At 41.4% G+C, this 24818-nt stretch overlaps 1 protein-coding gene, 1 long non-coding RNA gene and 1 gene segment (V, D, J or C); 1 reads left to right on the top strand and 2 right to left on the bottom strand.

Annotated features, from left to right (window-relative positions):
- Positions 1-24818, top strand: part of LOC106097251 (zinc finger protein OZF) — a 126940-nt gene that overhangs the window by 11780 nt on the left and 90342 nt on the right. The window contains exon 2 of the mRNA XM_019363254.2: positions 541-1687. Coding sequence (XP_019218799.1) covers positions 541-1382 — 842 coding nt within the window. The 3' untranslated portion in view covers positions 1383-1687. Of the gene's footprint in view, positions 1-540 lie in introns of the transcript that reaches the window.
- Positions 3555-6269, bottom strand: LOC109203619 (uncharacterized). Its single transcript, XR_002063385.2, has 3 exons — positions 6089-6269; positions 5780-5831; positions 3555-5349 (listed from the first exon to the last, which is right to left on the bottom strand). It is a non-coding gene; the product is annotated as an uncharacterized LOC109203619 (long non-coding RNA).
- On the bottom strand, positions 8816-10113 carry LOC112842816 (T cell receptor alpha variable 38-1-like). The segment is given in 2 exon segments: positions 8816-9359; positions 9567-10113. Coding segments are annotated over 2 exon segments (420 nt in total).

Below are 24818 nucleotides of genomic sequence, written 5' to 3'. Positions count from 1 at the left end.
CAGCCTGGCTACAGTGCTGAAGAGAAACCTGGGGTTGTTCTTATTTTCAACAGTGGCTTGTAGTCCACCCTTACTGCAGTATTTGACAGTGTATTTCAAATCAAATCACTTTTATTGTCACATCACATGTGCAGGTACACTGGTACAGTACATGCGAGTGAAATTCTTGTGTGCGAGCTTCTCAAGCAACAGAGTTGTGCAAAAATACAATAACGTAAAACGAGCAAGATATAAGAATGGCTAAATCTGAGTAATAAATATATGTACAATATATAAGAGTATATGCATTACTGGATGTGTATACTAAATATGTTTTTCTATGTGTGTGTGTGTGGGTATATATACATATTTTACAAATTAAATAGAGTAAACAATAAAATAAAATATATAAAATATACAGAGGTTGGTAGTTTGACATGTGCAAAACAGTGGCATTAATGTGGCATTAATGCCACTGGCAGTAATTTGCTCAGATGTGTGTTTTTGTTTGTGTGTGTGTCATATCAGTTTTCTTTGTGTCTTCTCCTTTTGTCCCTCAAGATCTCCCACAGCAACATGTCTTTAAGGAGGAGGAGGCTCTCATGGAGGAGCAGCTCTGTAACCAGAAGAACTCCAGTCTGAACCAGGAGGATCCAAATCTTCCTCATATTAAAAAGGAAGAGGAGGAAGTCTGCAACAGTCAGGAGGGAGAACAGCTTGTTCTGAAGGAGGAGACTGATACCTTTATGGTGACTGCTGCTTGTTACAAAGGTGACCAAAATGACCCAGACAGAGAGCAGCTCCTTTCTCACAGCACGGCTGTAGCTGAGAGCCGAGATCGGGGAGGAAGGAAGGAAGTCAATTCAGGATCAACTAGAAAAAAAACCAGAAGTCACAACAATGCAGAAGATCCCACTATGTCAAGGAGTTGGTGGAGCTCTGATAAAAGTAAAAAGTCTTTAAAATGTGATATTTGTGAAAAAACCTTTAAGTATAATTCTGAAATGAAAAAACATTATAGAATCCACACAGGTGAGAAGCCATTCTCTTGTAAAATGTGTGGGAAAAGGTTTATATCTTCTAGTTCTTTGTCAAAGCACACAACAGGTCACACGGGTAAGAAACCTTTTTCTTGTACAACATGTGGGAAAATGTTTTCATATAATAGTGATTTACTGAAGCACACGAGAACTCACACAGGTGAGAAGCCATTTACTTGTAAAACATGTGGGAAGATGTTTGGATATACTTGCTCTTTATCGAAACACATGAAAACTCACACAGGTGAGAAACCGTATCGCTGTAAAACATGTGGGAAAATGTATAATTCTAGAACTCATTTGTGGGGCCACATGAGAACTCACACAAAGAGGTTTACTTTTGATGCACAATTATTGGCTTAGTGAGCTGTGTCAACTTGAAAGTCACATTTCTGTCACAACAGTTGCTCTTTTTTATCTGGTTAAATGAGTTTGACATTTTTATTAGGGTGGGTGTTTTTTCTTTTGTTTTTTACATTAATATATGTTTTGTTTGGCTGATTTAGTGCATTTAGATTAATTTAATGTTATTTTTTTAAATTGTTTAAGAATCAAGACCTGCTGTGCGAATCTCAGGTACACAGATAGGTAGGCAGGTATAAACAATTTTCATTTCTTGTAGCTGCTGTTCGGCAAGTATTAAATAAAGCATTTAACCTGAAGTTAAACTCTCTGTACTCCTCATCTCCTCAGTGATGTGAAAATACAGATTTTGTGTTTAAATGAGGTTTTTATTTGAGACTTCAAACTAATCTGTAGACATTAAAAAAAAATATCTACTTAGCAGGAAAAGTTTGCATACAGCTCAAAAGCTGTTGAGCAACTAAGATGTGTTACAGTCAGATGAAAGCTGTTGTGAACCAGTGTATTCACTGGTATTTTGGAATTGTAGGGGTGCTTATTAAATTGGATTGGAGCATTTGAGAAGAAGACAGCAGCTGGATGGATCTCCAAATCATTCACACCAGTTTAACATTAGTGCAAGACCCCTTTACTTGGTTGCCAGGGTAACACCCATCAAAGATGAAATAAACATGTTAACTGCACAGATTTTACTGCCCAGGCAGCATCAGTGACTTTTTGACTCAAGGGAAGAACCCATCATTCATCAGCTTGTTGGAGTCTTGGTTTTGATGGATCATTTTATGGACTTCAAAGGCTGCAGCAGCACTACATCTGTGTCAGCCTTGGCGCAGGAACTCGTCCACTATGTAAATTGGAAAATGATTTAGGGTTAGATTATAATACTGAACTGGAAAGCGTTTGAAACTTCATTCATGGTATTTCCCTCCAATCTGAAGTCATTGTCTAGTTCAAGAGTAAACAGTGTCTGCAGTCCAGGCAATCCAAATCATCATCTGATTTGTGCCAGTTACATTTGCTTTTCTATATAAATTCACTATAGACTTCTCTTTCGGATTCATTTCTAGTACTTTTCACAGTATACCTGTACTATGGTATGGCAGTGGTGACAATTCAACAGGTCACCAACTGCTACACCTGTCAAAAACGGATACTGCAAAGAAGATCCAATGGGAAGCCTCGACTGTGGGATGCAGCCTGGCTCCCACCAACCAATCCCCACCCCAGAAAAGTCCGACCCAGTTTCCCTCCCACTTTGTGCTGAAGGTGATATATCGGCTGTGTGTTTTGGTGTATGTGAATATATGAGGAAAAAACTAGAGTAGAGGCCTATTAAACTGGAGGTGACAGAAGTGATAAGACCACACAAAAGCTTGTCAACGGTGCTCATCCACACCTCCACAACCTGCAATGTCCCCAACCCCCCAGATCAAGTAATGTATCACAAAGGAGATGGAGAGTGCAGATAAAATTGAGGGGCAGATATGACTGAAAGGGGAGGGGGGACACTTCAGCAGCCCAACCCACCGGCATGTGTGAGTGATGTGTTGATCAAAGGAGTGGGTAGGAGAGTAAGGCTGGGATACATTAGACCAGCGGTCCCCAACCCCCGGGCCTCGGACCGGTACCGGTCCGTGAGTCATTTGGTACCGGGCCGCGACAGTTGAGGCTCAGGTGTGAAATGTATGGTTTTCAGGGTTTTTATCGGTTTTCAGCGTTATTTTGTTATCGTTTTTATCGTTAACTCGGTTTTTCTGGGTCATTTCACTTGTGTTATTAATAAATCTTATTTTTTTTCGGTACCGGTACTAGTTTTATTTTGTTGTATTTATCCGCGACACCTTATTGCCAGTCCGTGAAAATATTGTCGGGTATAAACCGGTCCGTGGCGCAAAAAAGGTTGGGGACCGCTGCATTAGACCACAAGGTAACCAATAGGCTCTGTAAGCATTGTATTCCTCACACCCCACAGCAGAGCAGGGGAAAGCAGATCTGGGGCCTCCAATGACAACATCCCACAGCACCACTGCTCCACGTTTAAGCGTGGCGCACCCCAGCTGACACATGCACAAATAAAAGGGGATTACACAAATACAATCAATCATTACACTCGATCACCACTGAATATGCGTGGGGTCATTATAGTAACCTGGCAGGAAGTCATGTGACATCAGGGGCGTCACTAGGATTTAAGGACAGGGGGGGCTTAGCCCCCAAGAGATGCACACGTTACGAACGAATGTAGTGAATGAGCACAAAATTTCACAAACAGAAAAAGACTGAGAAATTGCTTTACTACTTTTTTGGACCGATTAAACATCCTAGGCCACCAATTGATCTATTGCTTTATTTCCATCTGTTTTATAATACAATACAACAAGAAAACAGAGGAAATGTGTTTGCTGCATCAATAACAAGAAAAAAACTTAAAATAAAAAAATACATAATTTTTATGGCTGCGTACACCAGTTACTTGGTGGGTGGAAGCATCAAAGAGTGGCGTCTGTTTTTAAGAGTGGCAAATCGGTCAATCACTATGTTGTGACTCAGATGCTGAAGCGTGTCTTTTTCAATAGACATGACTGCAAGTCTGTGAAGTATTTTCTGACCCATTGTTTGACGCAGCCAAATGCATCTGAGTGTTTGCCCTTAAGTGTGTCACACACAGGTTGTTTACATATAAAAGCTTCTGCCAGGTCTAAAGTCTCTTTCTGCAGGAATTTGTGGAGTCCTTCGGTTACAGAAAGAATCAACTGAAACATCAGTAGTGCATAGACTGCTGAGAGCTTTGCTCTGGGACCAACAGCTATGGGGGATCCAATTGCAGATAGGCACTCCAAAATGGCAGGCAATGTCTCAAGAACTGCACTGATTGATTGCAACTGACATGCCCAGTGAGTGTTTGAAAGTTGCACAAGCTCAGTTTTTGTCAATCCAAGCTTTGCCTGAGTCTTTATGAATGTATGCTGATTGACTAGGGAGGTTCTGAAGAAAGCACACACTCCAACAAGCTGAAAAGCTCCACAGCCTCTGGGACAGCCTTGCAAGTATTGCACAAAACCAGGTTGAGTTGATGAGTATACAAATGCATATAGATAGCCTCAGGATGGAGCCTTCTAAAATGTGCTTGTACACCTCCAATGGAGCCACTCATAACGGCTGCACCATCATATGTTTGTGCTACACACTTAAGCTCTGCAAGACCATTGTTTTGGATCTGCTGCTGAATCTCATTTGCAATGGACTGGGCATCAAATGATTTTATCTCTGCAAGTGCAAGAAACCTTCACTGCCCCCTCTGACACGTACCTGACACAAACAGCTAACTGCTCTGCCTTTTCATTCCTTGCCTCATCTGCCATGATGGCATAGACTTTAGACTTTGTCATTTCAGATACAATGACACTAGTAACTTCCTGGGCACAACAGTCAATTGTGTAATTCTGGGATGTTGGCAAGAAATACTGTGCATTTGATGGGGGGTTATGTTTTTGAAGAAAAGGATCAAACTCCTTTAAAAGCTCCACGCACGTAAAAGCTCAGTTTGGGCTGTCTTCACCTTCATCACTGACCAAACTATCATGTTTGATGTTTTTGCCAAACACTCTACATGGGAAGCAGAAAGCTGCATTCTGGTTGACTGAATATTCAAACCAGTTGTGCCTTCCAAACCAGCTGTGGTTAAATGCTCGCTTCTGTGTACCAAAAGTATCATGTGAATAGCTCTTCAGCTTTACCTGTCTGGGCCTGTGTCTTTGTCACCTAAATCAAACCCTGTAGTAGAATGAATTGCTGCAGCTGCTTCATCATTTTCCCTCTCTTGGCCTGTTTGCTCTCCTCTCTCTGTAATAACTTGATCTTCCACTGCCTCTCAATCCATTTGCCTCAGCTCCTCTGTCTCTCCTTGCTCTCTCTGACTTGAACTTGTCTGTTGACCTTCTCCCTCAGCCTCTCCTTCTGCCTGCCCCTTCAAGATACATTAAAACATACCGAATTGTAATGTAAACTGTTAATATCATGACTTCTGCTCACATGCCACAGTAATTTGGAAATCCCAAATATTTTGAAGTTACAAACATTACATTTTGAGCATGCAAGTGACTAAAATGGTTGCAATTTAAAGCCCTGAAAAATATTACGAAATCACTTGAAGTAATATTAAAATAGAACCCCCAAAAATATGTGAGTCAGGCTAATTTGACTTATATATATATATGTCTTTGCTCTCTCCACTTTCTAACCTCGACTCTCCTAAATAAAAGCTCAAGTTAAACAGGTCTTATATGTTTTACCATGACTGAAATGTTTCACATTTCATATCCATGCTGAGTTCCATAAAATTCTAATCAGACTGTTTGCATCACAAATGACTCCATCCCGTGAAATCTTTGACTCACCTCTCCAGTAGAGGTCTCTCCCCTCTCACTCTGTGCTCCTCTTCCCTGACTCCTACAGGTTAATGGGGATGGAATGATTATTATTATTTCCACTGATGATAACCATACCTGAATGAGCTCAGCTCCATTTTTCAGAGCTAAAACGAGTGACAGAAATTAACATTACAGGCCATTATGCTAACAATTTAACTTAGTGCGCTAGCCAGGTTTTTATTTATCAAAATGGGAACACCTGGTTCATTAATTACATGGAACTCTCTGCTGATAGCTGGAGCTAACTGTTACTACCAGCCAGTGATGAAGACTTACTTTTTTGCGTATATCCATGTTTTTTTTGCAGTTTGCAGCATGTACGCTAGTATGTCCGCAGGTGTAGACGAGCGGAGTGTAAAGTAGCAGTGAAAACGAGGACTGGATTTTCAGTAATGTGGATGTCCCCTGTGAATAACTGGAACGGATTGGATAACGAAGCACTGACGCTACCTTAACAGTGTAAAGTGAAGGGACCAGCCGAGTTATCATCATATTTATGTGAATAGCAACAGGTTTATATTATTATTTTTTAAACTCATATTCCTGCATCTTTATATTGAATTTGTCTGCAAGTTCTATTAAAAAAAATCGAATAAGTTAACAAAAAAAAACCCCAAAACCCCACCAAATTATTTAGGGGGGCTTAAGAATATTTTAGGGAGGCTTCAGCACCCGTAAAATAGGCCTAACGACGCCACTGTGTGACATCATTTGTATGAGACCCAAACGTTACAAAATGGAGGACGTTGAGGTGAGGGGATACCTGCTGCTTGGTGTATGGCTTTTTTGTCAGACTCAGGGACCACGTGTTGTTTTTTGTGTGGCCATTTCCCACCTTGTCTGGTTTAAAAATGGCGGTTTTGATTCTCATGAAAGAGACACTCTCAGTTTTGGATCACCTCAGACCTCTTGGAACCCTCGCCCTGAGTTGGTAATAAAAACTGGGCGACTGGGCGGTCGTGGTTCAAGAGTTGGGAGTTCGCCTTGTAATCGGAAGGTTGCCGGTTCGAGCCCCGGCTTGGACAGTCTCGGTCGTTGTGTCCTTGGGCAAGACACTTCACCCGTTGCCTACTGGTGGTGGTCAGAGGGCCCGGTGGCGCCAGTGTCCGGCAGCCTCGCCTCTGTCAGTGCGCCCCAGGGTGGCTGTGGCTACAATGTAGCTGCCATCACCAGTGTGTGAATGGGTGGATGACTGAATGTGTAAAGCGCTTTGGGGTCCTTAGGGACTAGTAAAGCGCTATACAAATACAGGCCATTTACCATTTAAAAACGTACCTGGTACCACATACTGAGTTGAGCCTTGCTGAGCCGACCTGAGTAGGTACTAGTGGAAAAGTGCTAAAACTGGCCTGAGTCAGGGACAAGCAGCACTGTGCCACAAACTACCCTACATATAAGTCACTCTGACATGACTCTTATTTATTTTATGAAAATTACAGAAATCAAACATGTCCTGTGGAGGCTCCTTGTACATACATGAGAAGGTCGCCAGTCTCTCACAGCTCTAACACAGAGAGAGACAAAATTCACACCTGTGCTCAAAATTAGAATCACTATTCAGAACAGCATGGAGTACAGAGAGAGAGAACATGTAGACTCCACACAGTGCTAACCACAGTACCAGCAGGCCACCAAAAAGTTGAAAGTTTATTTAGGTTAGGTAAGCATTTGACCTTCATTGTTATTGCAAAAAACTAAAGTTGACCTTGAACAAAATTTCAAGAAACCATATCAAGTAATGTATCAAGTAATCATATGAAAGAGAGTGCTGTACAATACACTTGGTGGTCGGTTCTGGTCATATTGAATTAAAGATTCATTAAAGAGGAAAACCTGAGAAGAAAAGAGAAGCAGAGGTTTCAGTAACAAAAACGTATTTTATCAAAGAGAAATTCTCCAAAGGCGTGCCAGCGAAATCCCTACATGGACACGTTTATTCCAGAGAAATGCTCTTGCTGTGCTGGAGCCACAGCTAACCCACAACACAGACTTAAAGCACAAAGGAAATGTTAATAAAGGTTGATGCTCCAGCTCAACTGAGTAAAGCTAAAGTTTCATTAACTTAGCATGAAATCAAAATTACAATGAGAGAAGAAAATTTAAATTATTGAGTGTTTTTTACTTTCAGTGATGTATCTTTGTCTTTCACTGGCAAATGTTAAAAGGACCCACAGACACATGAACAGTCGAGGACGGCGGTTGGAGGAGGGTTGCATCGATTGGACACTGAAATGAAAACTGAGAGCAGAACAATAAAAATGAGGGGCCTTAAAGTTTTTAATCGAGGCAGTCACATGAGTGAAGTGTACATACCCCCAAATATTGTGGGGACTACGTTCCAGGACCCCCTGCAAAGGGGTGAAAATCCGCAAAGTAGAAACCATATCTTTGTTTTATTATTTTTATGTACTTTAAGCCCAAAAACTTTCCTCACAATCTTCTAAACCTTTTCTGCTCTCGTAAAGACACTTTTGAAAAACATCTTTATGTACTGAGTGAAAACCTTGACAGGTCGTGCAGGGAGTTTCTCATATAAAGTGCCTAAATGAGCAAATAACACTTTGATCCGTTGGCCAGATCAGCAATGTGGTGTTCGGTGGTAAGACGCCATTTATATTGCTATTAATATTTTAGGCTACAAAATGTTTATTTTAAAGGAAAAATGACAAAAAATGTAAAAAGCAAAAATACACATAAGCCTCGGGAATCTGTGAAATGATGAAATTCCCACAATCTAAATTTACAGTTGATTCTGCGATGTAGTGAATCTGTGAACCACGACATAGCATGAGAATACTGAGATTGTATTTCTAAGTTTGATATTAGCGAGCTATTAGTTGATATCAGTGAGTAGCTTGTGTCACATGACCGATTATGTTGAATCATAATGTGATGTTCTGTTGTTTATTCTGTTATTTAACTTTCGGTAACTTAGCATGAAATCAAAATCAAATTTAGAGAAGAAACACGTGATTTTATTTTGCAATTGTGTCTTCCTGTTTCATCACTTCCTCTGCTGCTGTATTTAAAGTATTGAATATAATTCCCACAATATTTTCTGTTATTTAACATTAGTGTGTTAATGTTTAACACCGTAAACATTATTCACTTAAATTGTCACTACAACAAACAAAACAGGGCAGAGGTTTAACAGTGTGTGGCTCCCTCTAGTGGATGTTGTGGAGTATTCTGTTGTCTTTGCTCCAAAGGTTTTTGTACAGAGTTTTGGTGTTTCCTGTCACTGTGGGCTGCAGAGCACAGTAGTACACAGCAGAGTCAGACAGCTGAAGCTTCTGGATCTTCAGAGGAACTGATTTCTGGTTGATTTTAGCATCAAATCTGTCGTTGTTGAATTCTGCAGCCTTAACTGTTGATGTTGAGATAGATTGCAGCATATACTTTGGGTAACTATTTACTTCTTGTTTGTACCAGAACAAATATGGACTGGAGTCACTGGTCTCAAATCTACATCCAAGTATAACTGTGTCTCCTTCAGCAGCAATGACATCTCCTTGTTCCTGGGTCACTTTGTCTTCTCCTTTACACTCTGAGGAAGAACAGAACATGCAGAGGAAGAGATGGATCAATAAACGTGATTGATTAAAGGAGAACAATCAGCAGCTTTAAAGAGTTCTGTTACATGCAGAACATTTTTCACTTTGAACCATATCAGGTGTTTTTACAAGCTAACAAATGGCAGCAGAGATGATCTGCTGAACATTCAAACAGATTTCTTCTCTTGTCTAACACTCACCTCTGATATGAGAGAAAAGTAAAATGAGGTAAAGCAGCATGTCTTTAGTTGTTGGGTTAGTCAGACAGCAGAATGAAGAAACTAAGCAGCCTCTCTGCTGCAGTCCTTCTCCTCAACATCAGGCTGGTTGTGCTTTGACTTCTGTAGACAGAAATCATTTCATTGGTTGAGATCAGCATCAGTGGGTGGAGTCAGAAACATTTTCATGTCAGTCAGTGCAATTATTTCTGCCTCAGAGAAATGTTTGCTGAATGTTCAGTTTCAGTTCTTCACAGCACAGTTGGACCAAAGCAGGTAAAACCAGGAAGGAGCTCGACTGAAGGTGGGATTTAAATCTGTGTGAAGATGTGCAGCACTCTTTGGAAGAACTTTATTTTGAAAGAAAAAAATACCTTTAATATCAAAAAAACTTCCTGACTGTTGATGCTGATATAAAGTGTTGGTTTGTGGTTGATGTGGATTTGCTGCTCATGTGAATCCTCCCACAGTGTTTCATTAGCAGCTGTAACCACAGTGACTCTGATAAAACAGGAATTAGCAGAATCCATCTGATATGAAGCTGTGCTTTGAATACCACTTCCCTCCTCTTTGAAGAGTAGTCAGATATCTGTGTTCAGGTTTTTGTACAGCCTCTTCTACACTTTGTATCACTGTGTTTCTAGAGCACAGTAGTAGAGAGCTGTGTCTGCCAGGGTTAGGGCTGTTATGGTCAGACTAGTTGATGTAGAAGATGTTTCTGATTCATATCGTTTATCAGGAATATATTCCTCTGGGTATCCTTTTCCTTTTTTCCAGAGTATAAACTGAGGAGCCTGGAGGTCAGAATGATGCCTGTACCAATAAAGGTTAGCATAACCCGATGTTGTCTTATAGCTACATGTGAGTTTGACAGATTCTCCTTCTGTTTTAGTGACTTCAGTTTGTTGAGGAGTGATTGAGTCTCCAGCTGTGAGTCCTGGAAAAAGAAAGAAGAAAAGTAGTGAAATGCAGTCTGTATATCTGCTTAATGCAGCAGCTTCAACTAAACTTTAATCCCTGTTCTTAAACTCACCTATAATGTGAGATAGAAGCAAAAAGAGGTGCAGCAACATGTCTTTGGAGTTATTAAAGCCAGACAGACAGCACATGAACAATGTTCTTCCACTGCAGCACAATGACCAACAAATAATGTCATTGGATGAGCTCAACTTCAGTGGGCGGGGCCAGTGCAATAGCTGAGCCAATCAAATAGTTTTGTGCTTCCACAGCAGCTCTGTCTCTGTCTCTGATCTTTACTGCTTCATTTCTCTGTTGTCTTTGTCATCAGTCCAATGACACAAGAATCAGAGGTTTAACAGTGTGTGGCTCCCTCTAGTGGATGTTGTGGAGTATTCTGTTGTCTTTGCTCCAAAGGTTTTTGTACAGAGTTTTGGTGTTTCCTGTCACTGTGGGCCTCACAGCACAGTAGTACACAGCAGAGTCTGTCACTGCAGCAGAGGAGATCTGAAGATCCATTTTTGTTTCATCCTTTCTGACTCCAACAGAGAGTCTGGAGCTGCTGGGTGGTATTACTATTTCTCCCGACTCCAAATGAGAGATCAGGAACTCTGGTGTTTTTCCTGGATGTTGTCGATACCAGAAGAAATAATCAGCAGCACCTTTGGTGTACGTGCAGGTCAGAGTAACTGTGCTGCCCTCTAAACTGGACTCTTCATCTTTGACTGGAGTGAGTTGATCACATGTGACACCTGAAGGAAGAAATATATGTTAGAATTGTTTCAGTGGATAATTGACATTCATATAAAGATTTCATTGAACATAGTTTCCTGTGTAGGTGAGCATACCTGTGAGAGTGAGAAGAATCAGAGGAAACACACAGTGATGTAATGACAGCATGTTGAGGAACATAAAGTTTGTTTTGTGTTGAACTCTGTTGAATGTGGAGGTTTTTCCCTCTTCTATAGTTCAGTAACAGCTCAGCTCCTCCCTGAATCTCTGCTCCTCGTCTCTGCTCTGTGTTTGCAGTGACACACAACAACAAAGGAAACGTGAACAAACACAGCTACAAAGCAACAAATAAATAATATATTTAATGATATTAATATCTATGAATATAATTTTTCAAAGAAGCATCTTTAAGAGATGGAAACACCATCCCATCCTTTAGATCTTTATAGAAATTTAACCTCAAAATGTGACAAATTCAGGAAAATGAAGTTGTGAAGTTTATGGAGTTGAGTAAGAATGTTGCTGTGAGTGAACATTAAACTGCTCACAGATTTCCTTCATTAGACTTTAACTTATAAACAAGACATTTGTGTGAGAATCTGGAGTTTGTGAAATAAACAGACTCTGAACGGGTGCAGTCCTACAAAATGTTTGTGGAGCAGCAGGAAAAGCCTGGAAACATCAATGGTAGCCTTTGTGTAATAACCAGGAATGATGGCTGCAACATGCAGAGCTTCACATTTTTACTAATCTTCATAATGATATTCAAGTGTTGTGACTGTTTTATATTACACCACAGGGGAAGTAAAGAGTTTACATGTAGCTATGTACAGGCAGAATGATGCTCCAACTCCTCCAATCATATTTCATAAAACATTTATTGATGAGCAAATACAAGATGGAGCGTTCAACGCGACTTTAATCAGCTGCCACAGCCTGGTAGCCCGCTGCTTAATAGGGGAGAATATGCCAGACTTACATGCGATTCATGTGCAGGAACATTAACGGGACTGCCTGCACTATGGTAGCCATGTGTCTGAGTGCAGGGTCATGCTCAGAAATGAAATGACCTGGAAAGACTTCATCTTGCTCTTTCTGAGATTTTGGGACAAGCTCGCAGCCTGAACATGCAACATGAGCAGAGCTTCATGGCTGCACCACTGTTCTTCTGATGTGGTGCAGACCAGCCAGTTGTCTAGATAGTTCAGGACCCTGAGGCCTAGCAGCCTCATGGGAGCAAGGACCATGTCCATGCACCGCGTCAATGTTTGGGGTGCAAGACAAATGCACAAGGGGAGGATTCAGAACTGAAATAACTTCCCTTTCAGACCCGAGCCTCAGAAACTGCTGGTGCCCTGCAAGATATGTCAAAGTAGGTGTCCTTCAGGTCAGCTGTGGCAAACCATTCCCCGGCACTGATGGCCTGCCTCACAGGCTGCATGAATCTGCGTGACCACGTGCAATGCGCCATGAGGGACAGCTGGCTCTGCAGCCTGGAGAACACTCCAGCTTTCGATGAAGAAATAAGGCGATGTAAATACGCCTGAGGGATCACGGTACAACTAGAGTCACTACAGCTTCTGCTTTTTTTCTTTTCTTTTTTTATTTGTTTGAGAGTAGATGCCGAGTATGAAGTCGTGATACTGCAAGAACAGACTAGACCAGCACAACGGTCAGAGAAAAATCTCACTTCCTGGGCTTGGGGTGGTCACAGCGAGGACCTACTGTCCATGTGAACCTGTGAGACCGCATGCCAGGTTCACAGCAACAACTAGAGTAACTACAACTTCTGCTTTTTGGGGGGTTGTTTAAGTCAACAGCAATGCCTGAGACAGACTCTCCACCACAAAGGTAAAAGCTGTTGTCTTTGTCATCAGTCCAATGACACAAGAATCAGAGGTTTAACAGTGTGTGGCTCCCTCTAGTGGATGTTGTGGAGTATTCTGTTGTCTTTGCTCCAAAGGTTTTTGTACAGAGTTTTGGTGTTTCCTGTCACTGTGGGCTGCAGAGCACAGTAGTACACAGCAGAGTCAGACAGCTGAAGCTTCTGGATCTTCAGAGGAACTGACTTTTCTTTGAGTTCAGCATCAAATCCGTTTTTTGGGAATTCTTGAGCATTATCTCCGGCTGTTTTATCACGTCGTAAAACATATTTTGGAAAGTCATTTACTTCTTGTTTGTACCAGAACAAATATGGATATGTATCAGTTGTTTCAAATCTACATCCAAGTGTAACTGTGTCTCCTTCAGCAGCAATGACATCTCCTTGTTCCTGGATCACTTTGTCTTCTCCTTTACACTCTGAGGAAGAACAGAACATGCAGAGGAAGAGATGGATCAATAAAGATGGTTGATTAAAGGAGAACAATCTTTAGGTTTACACATTCATCAGAAAGACATATATAAAAAATGTCTCTGATGTAATAGTAAAGATAATTTAAAGGTAACATGATTTAAAATCACATTTAGTCTTTATAATAAACAAGTCTTCATCTCCTCGTCTTGTTGTGAATCGTGTGCAGAGGAAACATGTTGATGTTTGTATCTTACCAAAGAAAAGAGCAGCAAGAATAATCCACAGCCAATGTTCCATCTGTACAACAAGGTTTCAATCAACAGGAGAAACTAGCTGATGTTCAACATTCAGTCTGAGAATTGTTCTCTTCACAGCAGCACTTATTATTGACACAATGGTTGAACACAGTGCAGAAGGAGAGCACCGCCTACTGGATGATGTCGCCCTCTAGTGGAGCTGAGCAGTGTGGAAAATGCTTCCTGTGTTTTGTAGACAGACTGGGTTTGCTGACACTTACAGTATGGTTACAATCAGCCCATTTATATTTTCAAAGGAAAAAAAGTATGTCAGCCAACATACTGGACATTTTTCTACTGAACAATAAATATGCTGCCACTACTGTAGCTCCTGTTATTTAATAAGACTTCTCAGTGGAGCTTTGTAAACAACAGAGGCTGTTTGACCCGGTTAAAAACCAGCTGTTAACCCTTTACATCCCGGATCTCAACTTTGGCATCATCTATCCAGCAAAGATGTTGATAACCTTTCAAGGGGACCGACATATCTTTGACAACCCATCTGTGGCAAGTTCATACGTACAACAGCTGAAGTCAAATGCACAAGAGAAGGACACTACTTGAAGGGAAAACGCTTACTTACCTTTTAAGCCCCTGTTGTTATGATTGTAATGTCGGATTCAGGGATAATTTCATTCCAGGCCATATAGTCAGTTAAAATAACAAATATAATTTGAGCACAAAAGTGACATGGTCTGATGTAATCCTTTTCATTGTGGTGGTAATTTATTGTTATTATATTATAATATTTGATCATTCATTCTTAGTTAATTTTCTGCTCCTCCCATCCCAGGGCAGACTCGTACATTTCTAGCTATTTCCTATTATAAATGCCTGCAGCATCAGATCTGAATATAACTTCTTGGAATTTTCGGGGGTTGAATAAATTGGTTAAACTGAAACAAATTATGAATCTAATTAGGCAAATTAAAGCCCAGGTAATATTTTTACTAGAGACTCACCTAACTGCTGAAGATATTGTTAGAGTAAGAAGACAAAGGCCGGAAACATTTTTCATGCTTCACGTAATTCTCAATCCAGAGGTGTAACTCCTTCAGAGCTGGGGATGAAATAGGCCTGAGAACAGCGAGAGCCAACCTGTCCCGTGGCATCAGCAAAGCGAAACAGGACTACACACAAGATAACCTCCCACTTCAATGATAGCAAGGACGCACGAAGCCTATGGCAAGGCATCCAGGCTATTACAGACTACAAGCCTGCAGCACGTAGCTGTGAGAGCGACACCACTCTGCTCAACAACCTGAACAGCTTCTTTGCACGCTTTGAAGCACAGAACAACACACGCCCACAGAAAACACCACCACCTCCACACGACCAGCCTCTGTGCCTGTCTGCTGCCAGCGTGAAGAGGACACTCATCACCATCAACGCCCGGAAAGCAGCGGGTCCAGATAACATCCCTGGTAGTGTGCTGAAAGACTGCGCAGAGGAGCTGAAGGATGTCTTCACAGACATCTTTAACATCTCCCTGAGGCAAGCCACTGTCCCATCATGCTTCAAGACTGCCACCATCATACCTGTGCCAAAGAAACCATCCCCAGCCTGTTTCAATGACTACTGCCTCGTGGCACTGACACCCATTATTATGAAGTGCTTTGAACGACTAGTCATGTCACACATCAAATCCACCCTGCCTCCCACCCTGGACCCATACCAGTTCGCATACAGAGCGAAACGATCCACAGAGGATGCAATCTGCTCTGCCCTCCACCCAGCCCTAACTCATCTGGACAAGAAAGACTCATATGTGAGAATGCTGTTCATAGACTTCAGCTCAGCATTCAACACCATAATACCACAACAACTCATCTGTAAACTGGACAGACTGGGCCTCAGCACCTCCCTCTGCAACTGACTGCTGGATTTCCTCAGCCAGAGGCCTCAAGCGGTGCGTGTGGGCAACAAGGTCTCAAACAGCATCACCCTGAGCACGGGGGCTCCACAAGGCTGTGTGCTCAGTCCTCTGCTCTTCACCCTGCTGACACATGACTGCACACCAACCTACAGCTCCAACCACCTTGTGAAGTTTGCGGACGACACAACGCTGGTGGGGCTCATCACCAAGGGCGATGAGACCCACTACAGGAAAGATGTTGAGCTCCTGACCACGTGGTGCAGAGACAACAACCTCCTGCTAAATGTTAGCAAGACCAAGGAGGTTATTGTCAACTTCCAGAGAGGCCACACCTGTCACCCCCCATTGAACATCGACGGCGCTGCGGTGGAGAGGGTGAGCAGCACCAAGTTCCGGGGGGTGCACATCAGTGAGGACCTCTCCTGGACCACCAATACAGCATCACTGGCCAAGAAAGCACAACAGCGCCTCTACTTCCTGCGCAAACTCAAGCGGGCAAGTGCTCCACCACCCATCCTGACCACATTCTACAGAGGAACTATTGAAAGCATCCTCTCCAGCTGCATCACTGTGTGGGGCGGTAGCTGCACTGACTATAACAGGAAAGCTCTATAACGCATTGTGAGAACAGCTGAGAGGATAGTTGGTGTACCACTCCCCTCCCTGCAAGACATCTACACCACCCGCCTTACCCGCAAAGCCATCACAATTGTCAACGATGCAACCCACCCCGCGTACTGTCTGTTCAGCCTCCTGCCCTCCGGAAAAAGATACAGTAGTCTCCGCTCCCGCACTACCAGGCTCACCAACAGCTTCATCCACCAGGCTGTGAGACTGCTGAACTCTCGCCCCTCCCGGCTCCCAGCCAGCAGAACCACCAGATTGGCAGAACTATAGGAAGACAGACTGGACTCTACCCCAGTAGAGTCTATGTCTATGCATGGGACAGTGTGAAACGTAATTTCAATTCCTTTGTATGGCAAGTACATCTGAAGAAATTGACAAATAAAACTGACTTTGACTTTGTTTAGCAAAGTCGTACTAAAACTTTTGACAGATTTTCGTGTACCACATAAAATCGTTTCGAGGTCAGTAAACACAACCAGAGTTCATACATAAGGCACACGGGATTATAAGGGGCACTGTCGATTTTCAAAAAAATCAAAGCATTGATTTTAAGTGTGCCGTATTTTCCAAAAACACGGTAATAACGACGGCCCGCTAGCATGCGCTACCAAAAATAGTGCTTTGTTGTGTATCTGACGGACGAAAGCTAAACCAGTTCCACACCACTGAAGTTGCAGCATTTTTACAAACCAGTTCTGGTTCATCAGTTTCATTCAACGATCCGCTTTCGACCTTCTCATTCTCTGTCGCCGGCACGCATTTTCCGCCATGTGCGTATGAAAACAAAGGCACTGCTCTGCTTTTACCCAGATTCTTTCGTGATATTTCATTTTATTATCGTTGCCCGACATTATACCGGTATTACTGTGAACGGTGTGATATGGCCCAGCCCTAATTGTGAGGGCTTTTTGGAGACGTAAGTAAGCAAATTGTATTTATATAGCACTTTTCACAGATAAAAAATAAATAAATAAATGATTATATTGCAAACTACAGTGGACAACAGAGAAAAACTGCACTGTCGGCTCCAGCGAGCGAGATACTTAGTGGTGAGATATGTGGAAGCACACCGGGTTCACCTTATTCTTGGATCGCAAGAAGTCTCTCGGAGACAGTGAAGTCCAACTTCAACTCTTTATTCTGCAAAGCATATGTATATGGAGATAACCCATGCCACTCCCTGGGCCCCGCAGAGATGCTCCAAAGACAATCTGGAGCATCTTCTCTCAGCAGAGCTACAACCTCACCTGGAAAAACAACACTTCCAGCCTGATTAGGAAGACTCACCAGAGGCTCTACTTCCTGAGGAGGTTGAAGCCACCACCTCATGTTAGCGTGCGATGCGAATGACAAATAAAGCTCCTTGAATCCAGGACCTTATTCCTAAACGAGGGGCTGCCTCTGTAGCAGGGACATGGTTTGGTTATGAAAAGTCTGAAAACTGTACTATGCAAATTATGGTGCAAACTGGTCCAGACCACAGACTCAAACATGACAAACTTCTTCTGCCATCTGCGCAAGAGTCACATGACAGAGTGTGGAGAGAGTTTATGGATGAGAAGCAAAAACGAGGTGTTTTACATCGGGATATGAGATTTGGGTCATATCACACAGCCCTAGTTTAATGTCTCGTTGCACTCTGAAATGAAAGCAGAGTACAAATAAGCACTTGGAGTTAAAAAAGAAATCATGGAATCAATTAATAGACCAAAATGTATTCTAAGCTTTTGACTCATCAAAGTAGCCCCTTTGGCAGCTACAGCAGCTGAACACAGCCGTGGCATCCTTTCTACAATAGAAATCAAATATTCTCCTATATCTGTAGCAGAAGTTCCCATAAATGTGGACCTTGTAGTTGCTTTGCTTTCACTCTTCTGTCCAGTTCATCCCAAATCAGCTCGATGGGGTTTAAGTCTGGAGACTGTGCTGGACACTCCGTGTTTTCAAGCTCACCATCTTGTTCTTTTTTCCTGAGGTAGTTCTGGCACAGCTTGGACTTATGTTTTGGCTCATTATCTTGCTGACCAACTAGGTCCATACCAGGGGGTACTGCATGGTGCTGCAGAATGCTGTGGTAGCTGTTTTGGTTCAGGGAGCCTCTCACTCTGTACAAGTCACCGACCCTGGATCCAGCAAACAGCCCCAGACCATCACACTTCCTCCTCCATGTTTGACAATTGATGCCACACACTGGAACCATCCTTTCCTCTCATCAACGGCGCACAAAGATCCTGCATGAGGAACAGAAAATTTCAAGCTGTGCTTGAAGCTGTTGTCCTGTGAGCCATGATTCATGCAAGCTGTTAACTCTCAGAAACTTGTCCTCTGATTCAGTCGTGTCTTTGGGTCTGCAGACCTCTTCCTGTCACAGTTTGTTTCTGAGAGCCTTTTGATGTTGAAGGAAACTGTGCTCACTGACACCTTGACTTTCTTTGAAGTGTAGGAGAGACCTACAAGTTATATGATGTTCTGTCTATCTTCCATTGTTAATTGCCATTTTCTTGCCAACACACTACTTTCTGCAGTATAATACTGTTCAAGTGATGCTCAAGATGGTATGTAACCACAGTGTGTTCCAACACTGCTTTTATGCAGACAGAGGGGGCTTTAAGTAATCCAGAAAAGTTGGAACCTCTATAGTAATTAGTAGGACCGGCTTTCAAGGCTTGATTGACCTCCATTGCTGCAGAGCAGCTTTAAATTGTTAACCCATGTTGTTTTCCCTGAAAAACTCTTTTTTGTATAATACTGAAATGTACATTATTGTTCAGTTTTGGTAACCTTACCTTTAAAAAAAAAAAAAAAAAAAAAACTTTTAGCAGTTCACCGCTTACCTTTGTACCATTTCAAGCTGTTCATTGGACTTGAACAACTTAAATTGCAATAAATAACTGAAATGATTGAAATTAGGGTGTTCTAAAACTTTTGACCAATAATGTATGTGTTTCATCAGCCTACACTTTTAGTGATTAACTTCCTGTTTGGTGTTTGCGCCACTCAAATACACCATGGCCCTCCATGTGAACAGTTTAGATCATGTGGTTTCATAAATTAGGCTTTGGCTAAAAGGAAATAAATCTGGTACAGTTCATCTTCAAAATATCCAGTACAGTTCTAAAATCTTTTAAATATAACAAATAATAAAACGGCAATAATTTAATTATTTTAGAAATCTAACAGAGAATCTTAGAACTTTAAAGATTATCATTCAGGCTGTGGTTGGGTGTGGTTTGTGGTTCAGCTACAGGAGAGGGATGGAGCTGTGGGTTCAAGGTGGGGCGTCAGAGGAGGCTGGCCCACACAGCCGATCATGTCCCCCACATTTGAATGAGTCTCCAGGACATGACGACAGAACTTTGTGCGGTGTGTGCTTTCAAGGGCCTGTTCTTCTTTAGTAATGCAGCAGCTGAGTACATCTTAGGTACTTGAAGTCAAAAAGTTCCCTCCTGAATCATCTGAGCACATTACATTTATTTTTATTGCACAAAAAGGATGAGAACATGATGGTAAAGTAGAAACTGCATCCAGGACAAAACAGCTGCTAACACAACTATGGCTCTGTGCAGACAGCATGCTAACGCTAAGCTAGTCAAGAGCCATAGATATCAAGCATAATTTAATTATTTTTTTGTGTTGTATATTTGCTCAGTATGTTTTTTTTTTCTCTATTATCACATCACTTTTCTCTTAATTGTCTCCTTTTTCCCTTCCAGATGTCCCAGCAGCATGTCTGTAAGGAGGAGGAGGTTATCGCTGAGCAGCAGCTGTGGAATCAGGAGAGGCGCTCCAATCTGGGCCAGGAAGAACCAGAAGCTCCACAGATTAAAGAGGAACAGAAGCAACTCTGCAGCAGTCAGGAGGGAGAGCAGCTGATACTGAAGGAGGAGATTCATACCTTTATGGTGACTGCTGCTGAGGAAAGAGACCACAGTGAACCAGAACCAAAAAGAGACCATCTCAACTGTGTCAGCTCTGCTGTAGCTGTGAGACAATATCAGGGAAGAAGGAAGAAAGATTCAGAATCACCAAGAAATAAAAAAAAAAGGGTCACAATAATGTAGAACACCAACCTACGCCAGACAGTGAGTGCAAGTCTGACAAAAGTAAAAAGTCTTAAATGTGATGTTTGTGGAAAAGCCTACAAATATAATTATGAAATGGAAAGACATTATAGAATCCATACAGGGGAGAAGCCGTTTTCCTGTAAAACATGTGGGAAAATGTTTGTACGTAGTGGTTCTGTAGTGAACCACATGAGAATCCACACAGGTGAGAAACCATATTCTTGCAAAGTGTGTGGGAAAAGTTTTAGACAGACAAACGGTTTGACTGTCCACATGATCACGCACACAGGTGAGAAGCGACATCACTGTGAAATATGTGGGAAAATGTTTGCACGTAGTAATGGCTTATTGAGGCCCCCCAAAAAAATCACACAAGTGAGAAACCTTATTATTGTAAAATGTGGGAAAATGTTCAGCTGTAACAGTCATTTAAAAGAGCACATAAGAATACACACAGGTGAGAAACCATATCATTGTAAAACTTGTGGGAAGGCATTCAGATATGGTGCTTATTTGTTTCACCACATGAAAATACACATATAGAGGTGTACTCTTTTAACAAAATTAACAGTTTAGCAAGCTGTGTAGAGTGCAAAGTTAAACATAAGTCAGCATGGGAACTAATGGTAAACACAGCATGGTAGCAAGGTGGTCATGGTTAGAGTTTCAGTTTAAAAGCAGGTGCCACATTTTTACAAATTATTCTATTTACAACATGTTTTAAATGCGTTATCAATTCTGTGCCCAAGCAACAGTGATGGGAATAACACCATTGTTTTTTTTCAGTAATTAGTAATCTAACTAATTACTATTTCTATCGTTCCAACGCTGTTACTGTTACTAAGAAGAAAATGTTACTATTTCTCAACACACAGATGGTTGAAGCTGTCTTCATCTTGCCGGGAGCTAGTGGGGCGAAACAATCTCTGAACTGCTGCTCATTGGATGAGGAAGAATAAAGTAGTCATGGTACCCAATAACATGTCCAGTTTAAGATGACATAATAACAAGATGCTATATACCAGTCTTTAAATTGTGTTGATAGGCCATGTCAAACCACAGTCATGATTAAAACAGTATATTAGCTGTTTTTTCCTGAATACTATCGTCACGTTTACTGTCTAAAGGCAGTGCTAGTAAGCACTCTCTGCTTACAACCAGAGTTTTAGGAGTGACAGCGGTGAGAGAGCGAAAGAGAGAGAGAGAGTTTTGAGATGTGAGAGATTTGTGACTTTTAGCGTGTATGGAGTGTGTAGTTAGTCTGTTGTCTTGTGTAATTAGTGTGTAGTGTAGTCCTTAGTTTTGTTTTGTGTGTCAGAACACTGATGCTGAATGTCACAGTTGCTGCCATAAAGCCACTAAAGGCAGATTACAGTGTAAACGTTGTTGCCAGGTGGAAAACGGGAGGACACTCCTCCCGTTTTCCCAATGAAATGCTTATTGAAAAGACGCATTTACTGCATTTTTAGGTAAATAGTTGCATATAACTTTGTTTGCAAATCTTGTGCATAGGTTTTTAAAATGTACAATTTCTATTTGCATCTCGAGTTATGAAAATTATTCATTAAACCTGTTTGTGGTTGTTACAGAAAAAAAATATTTTTTTTATACTCTGCTTTTGTTTTTTGTCTAATTTTAGATCAAGTGTGATTATGAAAAAATAACTGTAAATTCAGATATACAAGGTTGTGTTGAAAAGAATGATACCAAACAAGGCAAGATAAATAGTTTTTAAAGGTGAAATGTAGAGGTCAAATCAAAAGTAGTCAGAAATGGCCAATTATACCCTGGGCCCCAGAGGGTTTAACATTATTTTTAAGTAACACAGTAGTTAGTTTTCCTATTATTTAGTTACTTTTATAATATTGTAACTCAGTTACTTATTTAAAGAAGTAACTGAGTTAGTAACTAATAACTAGTTTTTCAAAGTAACTTGCCCAACACTGCTGAGGAATACATTTTCTATGTAGAAGTTGTTAAACTGTTTCCTAACTGAATGAAGTGCAAACCAGAACGTACGTGTGTTACTTTAGTTATGCAGAAACCAAACGTTTTCTGCTCATATCTCTTTTGCATTGCTGTCATTGCAGCTACTACATCACAGAACACACACCGAGAAGGCCTGTTTAATCAATGAAATTTATTTCTTTTTGATTTTATTTAATTTCAGGTTCTTTATTTGTGCTCTGATTCCGGACAGTAACCTTTGATGTTTAAAGGTATCCTATAAAAAAAAATTGATTGTGCATCCATCATGTTAAAAATAAACAGCAGCATGGAAAGGCCAGTGAGTGATAAAATAAATGGAAATAAAATATTTATTTTAGATTTGTGTTTCTGCAGAGTGCAGCTTTACCCTGTGTTCTAGTTTGTTGCGTGTAATCCTGAATACAAGGTCATTAAGATAAGATGGGGCCTGATTATTTAAGACCTTGTATGTGAGGAGCAGGATTTTGAATTCATTTCTGGATATGACAGGAAGCCAATACAGGAGAAATCTGTTCTCTCTTTCTAGTCCCTGTCAGGACTCTTGCTGCAGCATTTTGGATTAACTGAAGAGTTTCAGAGAGTTTTTGTCATGGTTAGGCTGTGTGCAGGCAGGATGAGGACCCAAATGCAAACTCACGGAAAACAGGACTGAACTCAAAAAGCACAGCTTTATTGCTGGAAACACAGATCACAGGTTACAGAAAACTAAACTGGGAAAACTAAATATAAAGCGCACCAGGAAACACGGGGGAATCACACACAGCATGAGGGAGAACGCGACACAGAACTGAGGGAGACGCGGACATAAATACACAGAGGGTTAACGAGGGAAGTGGGAGCACACGGGGAACACAGGTGACACTGATAATCATAACAAGACACAGCAGGAGTAAACGCAACACTGACGGGAGACTGTCAAAGCAAGACAGGAAGTACACAGAGGTGCAGACAGGAGGAGAGAGCACGGGGAGAGCACGGGGAGAGCACAGACATAACGGGCAGGGGAAACACTGAATAAAACACAAGGAGAGACGAGGGCTCACAGATACACAGAGGGGCACACAGGGGGTAAGAGTCACAAGGGGAAAACACATAAGGAACAACGTAACAGAGCAACCCAGGAAGCATGGCCTAAATAAGGAACAAAATATAAAACACACGAAAACTAAGAATACTGGGCCAACATGGCCCAGAACCATGACAGTTTTTAGGACATCCTGATAATAAATTACAGTTTTCCAGTCTGGAAGAAATAAATGCATGAACTAGTTTTTCAGCATCACTCTGAGACAGGATATTTCTAATTTTAGAGATGTTGCACAAATGGAAGAAAGCAGTCTTACATATTTGTTTAATATGTGCATTGAAGGACATGTCCTGGTCAAAAATGACTCCAAGGTTCCTCACAGTGTTACTGGAGGCCAAGGTAATGCCATCCAGAGTAAGAGTCTGGTTAGATACCATATTTCTAAGATTTTCAGGGCCGAGTACAATAACCTCAGTTTGATCTGAATTAAGAAGCAGAAAGTTAGCGGCCATCCAGGTCTTTATGTCTTTAAGACATTCCTGCAGTTTAACTAATTGGTGTGTGTTACCTGGCTTCATGGATAGATAGAGCTGCGTGTCATCTGCATAGCAGTGAAAATTTATGCTATGTCTTCTAATGATGCTGCCTAAGGGAAGCATGTATAATGTAAACAGAACTGGTTCTAGCACTGAACCCTGTGGAACACCATAATCAGGGTTCGTACGGGTGCTTGAAATCCTTGAAAATGCTAGAATTTTAATGTTGTCTTTTCAAGGTTTGAAAAGTGCTTGAATTTCAGATGTGGTGCTTAAAAGTGCTTGAAAGTGTAACTGTATTTCATTCACAACAAATAACTATCTGATTGAATAGTTTTCTTATCAGATAGAGAAATAAAATGAGTCGCGAAATGTAAAAGCAAAATGTCCCCGCCTGGGCTGCCTTGCGTCTGTTTCAATATGTGACCCCGCCCCTCCCTCGGACAGTCGGGGATGAGTGCGCTAACATACCTGTAGGTTGCTGTTTTAATGAGTGTTGATGGAAAACAACAATGGCGGAGTTTGCGCTCTCTAGTCGCATGATAGGTGAGTCCTAGTAAATAATTTTCCAGTACGTGTACATTACACATGCTATTTTTTTTTTAAAATTATGGTTATTATTTTGCTAGCTGTCAAACTCGCTGGAGAAATGATTGAAATGCACTGAGTGTGATGCAGTATGGCAGCGCTATTATGGAATGTGAACTTAGCTAACATTACTTAGCAGTAATATGAGTTAATTTACTCAAGTGAAAGCTTTAAACATTAGCGATACATAACTAGCCAACTTAAGGCTTTCTGATTAACCCTCTGGGGTCGACGGACCCAAAGTCT

Source organism: Oreochromis niloticus, linkage group LG18 (assembly GCF_001858045.2).
Source record: "Oreochromis niloticus isolate F11D_XX linkage group LG18, O_niloticus_UMD_NMBU, whole genome shotgun sequence".
Classification (NCBI taxonomy): Eukaryota; Metazoa; Chordata; class Actinopteri; order Cichliformes; family Cichlidae; genus Oreochromis; species Oreochromis niloticus.
Note: the sequence above shows the minus strand (reverse complement) of the source record. Positions and strands in the feature narration are given on the sequence as shown.